The sequence below is a fragment of the Parasteatoda tepidariorum genome, chromosome 9 (assembly GCF_043381705.1).
Source record: "Parasteatoda tepidariorum isolate YZ-2023 chromosome 9, CAS_Ptep_4.0, whole genome shotgun sequence".
Lineage (NCBI taxonomy): Eukaryota > Metazoa > Arthropoda > Arachnida > Araneae > Theridiidae > Parasteatoda > Parasteatoda tepidariorum.
Genome location: NC_092212.1, coordinates 66,132,785 through 66,142,972, shown reverse-complemented (window position 1 = coordinate 66,142,972; position 10,188 = coordinate 66,132,785). Strand labels below are relative to the sequence as shown.

Below are 10,188 nucleotides of genomic sequence, written 5' to 3'. Positions count from 1 at the left end.
TATCAAACATTATCGCTACCCCCTTGCAATCTGAGGGAATTGCAGGACCAGTTGGTGAGCGCTTGGTACCAGATACCTCAGACTGCATGTTATTAGCAGGGTGGTCATAATGTAATGTCTCTTCGGTGTATATCAAAACAGCGCCAGGACACTATTTTAGTGTATTGACAATAACTCAAATTTCATAAAATTGTTGCTCACCTTTTTCATTAACCTACCTCTGATACAAATTACAGTGGTAAAATGTTAAAAATTAATAAATATGAAACACTGAAAAGCTGAAATCCAACTATGATTAAATCATATTTGTAATGTTAAACTTTTAAAAATAATTTAAGAATTGCATATTAATGTAAAGGGAGGAAATAAAATGTCAATTGACAGCTATGAGCATTAAAACTTTTGATCTATTATTGTTTTTATTTTATAATCAATTTTTATAAAAAAAATTAATTTTTAGTTAAATCAAAATATTTTATGATGAATAATATGATCCCTTATCATATTATTTAGTTTCGTTTTTAAACAAATGAAGTTTTAGATCATAAAAATTGAAATTCAAATAGCATTTTTAAATGCTAAGTTAACAAAGTTTTGCTGAAGATTTTTTTTTTTTTACCTTAGTTAAATTTCTAATCACGTTGTATAAAAAGGTATTCAAAATGTATAATTAAATTTTTCTTTCCAATGCTTATTATTTTGTTTCAAAATAATTTTTTTCCTTACTGTGATTTCACTCATTTTTTCAGTATCATCTAATATATAAGTTTTCCCTGAGCATCTAAACACATAAGCATCGCTCACCATTAAATATTTTTCCAAATTCAAAGTCAAATTATCGTAGCTAATTTCAAAAAATAAATTTATTTTCCCCTAAGCACAACCCTGCCTCAAAGAGAAATATTTTGAAAGATGTATTCAATTTTAATCATCTAATGTAAATTTTAATAAAAATGGGTTTTGAATTAGGTAGTGATCGCCCCTATAACAGAAATCCTTCAGCATAGCAGAGAGCGCTGCAGATTATCAGAGCATCTGCAGATAATTTTTCGTCTCAGAGTTGAAAATTAAAAATTATCAGTGAACTGGAAGATTGTTTTTCATCTCAGATTTAAAAAATTAAACCTGAAATATTAATAAAAGAGAAACAGAAATTTTTTTTTTATTCAATACCTATTTGTTTTAGGTCCTTAACAAAAAGTTTTACCTCTTTTCAGATATATAAGCAAAATAAAAGAGATGACTTCCACAAATTCCTTATTAAGTAGTGTTCTTTACTTAACTAGAGTTTTAAAAAAATAAAATATTTTTAAAAAAAAGAAACATTTTAAAAAAATTCTTAATTTTTGAGAAAACTTAAATCTCATGTTTATAGGCTGAATAGGAACTTATACCATTTTTAAAATTCCAATTATTCCATTTATTTAAAAGTGTATAAAATTTTTAATTCAAAATAACAATTTTTATGCATATTTTCTATCTACCTAAAATGTGCTAATTTTGCTGTACGCTTGTTAGTATTTAACACTAACAAGCTAAGCCTAATTTTTAAAATACTCCTTATCTAACTGCGTTAGTAACACAAACAAAAAACTAGTGGACCGCGCCCCCTGCTCGCTAACGCCCAAAAATTGCTACGCAATCTTATATCATAAATTCGTAATATATAAATTCGTGAAAAAAGCGCTTTCGACAAAATACTAAAATAGAGATCTATCGACAAAGACTACTCACTTCTGCCTAGCTTATGCTCTCTCTGGTTATTTCCGTTTCCGTTTTTAAAAGCGCTATATGTTGAGCCATCTCAACTAGATTTGGCATGTAACATTTTTAGCGGCAATCATTGGTCGATTTTCTAGCACTGCCATTCGAGGAGTTGTAATGAGGCTTTTTTTGTCGCCGTGTAAGAGAAATATGTATATAGATTTTTAAAAATTATGGAACAAATTGACTCTGCAAATTCTGCTATCGGGTTGGTCACACTACCTCTCTATAACTAATAGTTTTCAAATAAAAAGCCTGTTAACAATCGCATGACGTCAATCTTAAGTGGAAATTTTAAATTTAAAATATCGTTATAAAAAGAAATCTAAATAATTTTGTGAAAAAGTGAATACCTGACCAATCTCTCTGTTTTAAGTATGGTAGCTGTAAAATAGTAACGTGTTCTCAAATATAAACGTGGAAACGTTTATTATGAGTAAAAATAACTCTCTGTAAACCAAGTTTATGTTGATTAAAATGCATATAATATGCCTAATTTAAACGCCATTTTTTTCCCCTTTCTTTCAGAAAGTGAAACTTTGGATGATTTTGGAAAAGCTCTGCATTTAATGCGATCAGATTTGGAACACTTGAGGAATGTTTTTATGGCAGTCGAAACTGGAGACATGAGCCTTCTGAAATCCCTTGGAATTCGTGACTCGGAGCTGGCGGACGTGAAATTCTTTTTAGACAAGCTTGTCAGCACTGGGTTCATGGATTAAAAATTCTTGAACCCATTGCCTGTAATGAAAGGGAGGAAATAAAAAAGAAAAAGATGTTAAAACAGAGACGGTACAGTTTCATCGAAATCGAAAAGAAAAACATATTTTATTTCCTTCTTTTTTATAATCAAGTTAAATTATCGTCTGAAGTTATGTAGCATTTCCCCCTTTTTCCCCCATTATTAATACGATAACGATAAAATTAATCTCCACTCACAAATTTTAAAAGCATATATCAAAAGAATTAGTATGTATGCCATCTAATGAAATATTAATTTAATAACTTTTAATATTATAAAAATATATTAAAAAGTTGGTTTTACAAATTTTAGAATGTGTTGTTATTGATAGTTTGTTACATTTGAATTGACTATGAATTCTTTATAAATGCTTAAATTGATATTTGCGTCTATTAATGTTGCAAGCTAAGAATTTTTAAATACTGCTTAGTATCTCAAATTGAGAGAAATGTTTTGACAAAAAAAAATTATGGAACGTTGTAATTCAATTTGATAATTATACATTGTTCATGTAGTAACAATACTTATAATGGAATTTTGTAGCCTCGGGGGTGAAAATGCTACATAACAAAAGATTATAATAAATATATATATCCGTAATCATGTATATGTCATATACATAGACATTAAAATGTTGATATACCCTCAACTAAGGAGGAAAGAGCACATTGTAATACATAATTTTCCCAAAATACAAATGTACTAAATATAATAATTGATTCTTTCTTTAAACTACAATAGAACTGTTTAAACTTTAGTCAAACTTTTATCTTCTTAGCTCAGAGGCATGTGCGAATACTCGAATATAAAAATAATTTTATTGTGAAAGTAACATATCGTTTTTTAAAACGGTTAAAATCGAATATATTTTTAAAGTAAAATTTCTGTTCTCCCTGCTTGACAAGGCACAGGAATGATACATATCATCTATTATATCTTACTTGAGGAAGAAATAGCCAGCTAGGGTTACCAAATTACTTAAATATTAATTTAAGTAATTTGAAAAATTACTTAAGTAATTAAGGGTAATGATTACAAAGTTGTGAAAATGAAAGCGTAAATTCGATATGCTCGAAATTATTTAATTTGGCACCATCAATACGCATACACTAGTTCTTCCCCTTAATCTGTAAACTTGGGGCAAATGTTCTGTATAACATTATTATATAGTTCAATATTCTTAATTTAAATCATCATAAAACCATTTGTTTCTATTCACAATTTATATCCTCAAATTATCGTTTGCTCAATTTATCGTTTCTATCATTACTCATATCCTTTTAATATCATTTATAATCTTAAAATATCGTTTTCTATTTAATATTTATTTCCTCATAATATTGTTTGCCATTGGCAATTTATATCGCTTTGATATTGATGCACGTTTGAAGCATTAGTTCTTCCCCTTAATCTGTAAACTTGGGGCATTTTATTGTTGCAAATGTCCTATATAACATTATTATATAGTTCAATATTCATAATTTATATCTTTATTAGACCATTTGTTTCTATTCACAATTTATATCCTCATATTATCGTTTGCTATTCATTATTCATATCCCCTTAATATCATTTGCAATTTACTATTTATAACCTTACAATATCGTTTTCTATTTAATATTTATATCCTCATAATACCGTTTGCGATTGATGATTTATATCGTTTTGATATTGATTATTAGTCATAGCGTTATAAAGTTTATCTAAAACAATTTTTTTTTTACTTCTAGTTAAAATAAGAATTCACGTTTTCACATCAGAAATCGAAGATGACTGCAAAATGTGCATGAAGAGGCGATTAAAAAGTAATATTCTATAAATTTACGTAACAAATTTAAAAGTAATTTTTATTTGGTAATCCTAGTAACCATTGTCAAATGCCACATTTTGTAAACTTTTCTACGACGATTTACGCACAAAACTCTATTGACTACAGTAACTAACTTGCTGTTGTGAAAAAAAAGAATTATTCTTGCCATAATCAGCAAACGAAACTTTGAGTGCAGGTGTATTGTGTGGTGTAGAGCGGCAATTGTTCAAATATATGCATTTTTGTGTATTTGTGAGTGCAAGGTCATTATAGATAGAGTTGTGCATGGGAAATTACATTTTGGAACATATAGTTTTCTAAGCGCATGGTAAGGTAAGCGCCATCGAGTTAACCCTAAACTCTAACTGCGAAACCAAAAGTATATTGATGACAACGAAGATTTTGAAAACATTTGTGTTTCTAAAATAATTGAACACACACAAAAAATATTTTTTTCTGTCAGCAGAAGATAATTGTAGCAGATGCAACGGTATTGCAAGAAAACTGCATGGTCAGGGATATATTTTGTTCCACATTTTAAAATTTTCATAAGATTCTGAAGAACAAGATAAAACATTCTAATTTGAGGAAGCAATTAAGGAACTGAAAAAATAGAGTTAAATAAAGAGCAAATCTTAACAAAATGCTAAAAATATTTTCAAAGGTTTTAAAAATTTTTAAATATAAATCAATAATTTTCCTAGTAACTGACTTTTATCTTTTTAAAAATATCATCAACTATTTTCATAGCATAAAATATGGTTTAAATTAAATCTTTGAAGTAGAATATATATAAAAAAAAATAATTATCTTCATGCAAATTAAACTAAATTTATGAAAAACAATACAAAAACTGAAAAAAATTCATTCTGTAATGAACTCCATTATTCACTTCTACCTTTCAAAAAAATTCCCATTTTTGTTTCATATCATTATTATATTTCATTTTTGATATTTTATTTTTTCGTGGTTTCAAAATTACATCATGTAACAAAATTATATTCTATGTTAAGAGTCTGCTTTATCAAAAACATCTATGCAACATTCAAAACAATAATTTTCACGATCTTTTACAGTGTAATTATTTAAGTAACAGAAATGTTGAATTTCTTTTATATTTTTTTAAAATTTTTGAAAATCACCAAAAATATTTTCATCAAAAATCTAGAATGAAAATTTCCAACTGTCACATTGCATACATTTCCTAGAAAATCAAGCAAAATTAAAATCGCTTAATGTGACCAATAGATAAAGAGCATTATTTTAGGTCCACATTTATAAAAAAAAAAACAGAGGTAAAGAACAAACAGAAGAAGAAAATTCGTTAAATCATAATTGGATGCTTGTAGGCGACGTCATCGTGAGTAAATCTTGACATTCGTCGATTCAGAAGCCAATCAGGTTTGACACACACTCAGGACGTCACACGCATCCAATTGAATCCCAAATAGTCAACTTTTTTACAATAGTAAACTTTCGATAGACTATCAACTGATCATGCATGAAGTTTTTTCCATACAAAAGTATCATCAAAATTGATAAAATAACAATTTTTGAACTCGAAAACCCTTTATTTTTTCAAACAGAAATATTTTTTGATACATGTCTTTAGAAAACTATATGTCCTACAAATAATTCTGAATGTAGTTAAGTAATATTTTTCTTAGAGTTTTTAGAAATACAAAAAAGAAAAACATTTATAAGATGTTAAAATATATATACATATATATAAATATATATATATCCCTTTAAGTCCATCCAAAATTATAGCATAGCTCCCCGTTTTTACATTTCTGTGTGGTCAACATATCTAAACAAACATATCAACTGTATTATAAATGATTTTTATAACACAGTATGTTAATTTAATGTAATTTAATTCAGAATTATGATTTTTTTTACATGAATATACTTCGTTCAAAGTTTTTATCAAAATCATAAGATCAATGCTAATGATTTTAGAAGAAAAAAATAATTAATGTGTAATACATTTAAAGATTATTCCAAAAATAATCTCTTTTATTGCTAGAATATTAATTGTTGGGAAAATTTAAAAAGAAAAATATAACTGTCAGGGATTTTCATATTACTAATTCTTAAAATGATAATATGTTAATATAATATGCTAGTTATAATATTCAAAATTTTATTGAAGTCTAGAATTGGACTAATAGACATTTACATAGCTTATCAACATGAAAAAGTAAACCACAAAAAGGTTTTACAAAATAATGTTAACTTCATGCTAACTGTATGGTTATATTTAAAATATTTTAGACATAAAGATTTTTATAATTAGTAAAATTATAAAAATCACTTTTTTACTTCAGATTTTTCATAATTAATCGGAAAAATTCAGAAATAAAAACATAATTATCCAAATATTTTTGCTTTTATAAATATTAATTGTAAAAAGATAAATAAATATTTTAAAATGTATTTTCTAAACCCAGAATTCTATTAATAAATATTAAAATGGCTGCCAACATGAAAGGAACAATCCATTATATTTAGGAAAGAATATGAATTTCATCTAAGTGTTGGGTTATATTCAAAATATTTTAAACTCAGGGATTTTTCCTAGTCAATAAACTATATTTCACAACTAGTAAATGAAATTGGATGTAATATTTTTCACTAATGATCGATATTAAATTGAGTTGACTATAAAATGTTTTATGTTTCTTGTATTCTAAATTCACAATTTGGAACAGTAATGGATATTTAAATACTCACAATATATTCTTCAATTTAAAAATTAAGAATTCTTATTAAAAAAGAACTGAAAATTTTAGACATTTTTGAAAAAAATGAGCTTCAAACAGATTACTAAAAATGAAGTTACTCAATTATTACTTACTTAATTATTTAAAAGTATAACTTATTTAAATACTCAAGCAAACAATAAAAAATTAATTTGGAAAAAAAAGAACGTGATGAAAAAATTTATTTTATAGGGACTTTTTTCAGAAACTTTCCTAAATTGTAAAGACTCTTCTAAAATTCACAAAATTTTATGTAAAAACAATTTTGTCTAAAATATTTTAATTAAACCAGAAGAATCCATTAGTTGAGTACATTAATTCTGATAAAACATCCATGAGTTGACTGTAAAATCTAGTCAAATTGGCAGCTATGTATTAAAATAGAAAATCTTTTACCAATATTAAACCAACAAAAATTAATAAAAATCCGACGAAAATATTGGAGAACATAATTCTGAATTTTAAGACAAAAATTTCCAGTTCATGTTGCAGTTAAAACTGTTAAGCAACGAAATACAGAAGCAATAATCGTTTTTAAAAATACTAACGATTTTAATTTCATAAATCTAACACTCTTTTCTGCCGCTTTCAATCGAAACGATCTTAGTTTACAAATCTCTGCTGTTACTTTATACATATCATTACGAAACATTCCTTTCAATTAATTGCAAAGCTATATTGCTTAATGAATGCTATTGAAGTGATATATTATTGTAAAATAGCTTCGGTATTCGCACATCCCTTATGAGTACTTTGCATTATTAATATATTACAATACATATGTCTAATATATATATATATGAGCATAGACTTTACTTTAGCCACCTCATTAGACTCTATAGACTCTGCACGCTGTCTTGTAAGTGTCTTGTATATATATAATAAATACCGGAGAAAAATGATTTAATTTTCGCTCTTTGTTCCTCAACAAACAAAAAAAAAATCATGTCTGTCCTTGCTTTGGCGAGCCTTTCTAATGTAACAACCATAAATTACTACATATTGTGTGAATAAATAATTTTATCTGTTAACTATAATGCATCAACATATTGGTGTGCCAATTTCTTCAAAACTCTTCCGTTCACATAGACCAAAATACACACAAAGGGTGGGCCGGGATAGCCTGGCAGGCAAGGGGCTGGACCCACGTTCATAAGAACGGGAATATGAATCCAACCGACAGAAGACTTCCGTGTAGTGAATGGGGACTGGTGCACGTTAAAACGGTTGGGTCACAAAGTCCCTCATGCAAATTATACCTCAGGTGGTACTGAATTGAAGATTCTGATCGTTCTCTGCCTCAGGTCAAAATTACAATCTGTGGATGAATGAATGGGTCTGCGCAATAAACGGGTGTGGCAGAAGTGGAATTCTTCAGAATAGATGGCTAAAAACAAGAACAATTGCATCCCTTTCCTTAATAATCTAGGACAACAATAACAACACACAAAGGGTGAACACAGGGATGCCAATTTTCAGAAAAAATATAAAGTACTGGTAGTAAAAACAGCCCATTTATACCTTTGTTTGAAAAGAAGTAAAACGATCTGTGACTAACACTACTTGTTAACAATTAAACACGCATTGTATAATGTATAAGTTTACAAAAAAAAAAATTATTACAGCTATTAATAAACAGTGATAACTCCTGCGAATTTACTTTCCCTGACAAAAGGTAATAATGAAATGTTTTTATTATTTGATAACAACCATTAAGTAACAACCACATGTACAAATAAATTAAAATGAGGTGTTTTTAGCTCCGTAACTATGATATACTGCTAAGCATGCAAAAAAAACCATTTGTACTATATTCGGTGCATTGCATAAAAAATATTTGGTGTGGAGTTATCTGTTTCGGTTTTTAAAAAAAATCAGTACCAAAGGTCATCAAATTTTGACGCTATAATTCAGGCAATACATAAATATATTTGTTTATCAACTGAAGCAATAATTAACTATTTTATTAATAAGATGGGGGGTTTATTGTTATTTAGAAATCAGGCTCAATATAGACCTTCATTCTGAGTAATGTAGTATATTATGCTTTGATTGCAAAATTTCCCTGCAATCATAACTTAACCTGTCAGATTTAATCAAGATGTTCAATGTTCAGTTGTGTACAGTGTTATAATTCCTGAAAATTCATAGATGCACCACTTTTTTTTTTTATAAATGATTTTTTTCAAGAAATGGTCATATAAAATAGGGTAAGACCGAGTACATATGTTAACCCTATGGGAAATTCAGAAATACTAGAATCTCATCTCGGTGAAAAAGTAGGAGACATTTCTATTTTATCTGACATTTTTAAAAAATTATGCATGTAATTTACATGCAATGTAGTCAAGGCTGTACTCAAGGGGGGGAGGAACAATTCCCAAAATCCAGACTGAACTCTTTACAGGAAATATAGTGTTTCTTTATTTTTTTTTAAGGAAAATTTTAAAGAATTTCTTCATCTGTAAAAAAATTACAAATCTGTGTAAAGGGACTTACTAATCTACAAAAAATAATCTTAAAATCCATAAAATATAAAAATAAGTCTTTTTGTGCTTTGAGGAAGTGGCCCATAATAAGCTTTATTCAACCTTGGGTGCAGCTACTTTTTCTATTGCACTGCAACTACCGTGGGCCCAGCTTAGAAACGCATTAAGGGAGAGGGAAGAAAGACTGAGTAGTATCCAGTCTTACTGATAAATTCGATATTTTTTTTAGAAACTATCCAATATCAAACTAGATTTTCTACTCCATTCTGTAGGACAGGGTGGAGAAACTTTGATATCTTAAATATAATCCCCAATTTTTAATTTAAAATTCATATTCTTCAGAAAAAAAGTAACCCTATTTGACTTGTAGGTCTATACATTTTGCTTCAAAGATGGCGCTGTAACTGTGAAAAATTAAATAGGGTAAATAAGCTGTTTAAAACCGTGTTGTATTGAGACCCATCACATTGAAGAAGAAAAAAATTTTAAAAAAATTTAATTTTTTTTTTTTTGAAAAAATTTTAAAAAATGGTTAAAAATTTTTTTAAATATATCTATTTTTTGGTTCTTAATCTAATGTTGCCATTTTAAATAAGAAATAGTTTGTACCCTACTTAA

The 10,188-nt window shown here is 27.5% G+C and overlaps 1 protein-coding gene across 1 annotated transcript in view; it reads left to right on the top strand.

The window, feature by feature from the left end:
• LOC107440616 (IDLSRF-like peptide) overlaps positions 1-8,112 on the top strand; it is a 193,044-nt gene extending 184,932 nt beyond the window's left edge. Inside the window, exon 4 of the mRNA XM_071184908.1 lies at positions 2,293-8,112. Coding sequence (XP_071041009.1) covers positions 2,293-2,486 — 194 coding nt within the window. The 3' untranslated portion in view covers positions 2,487-8,112. The remainder of the gene's footprint in view (positions 1-2,292) is intronic.
• Positions 8,113-10,188: the final 2,076 nt, after the last annotated feature.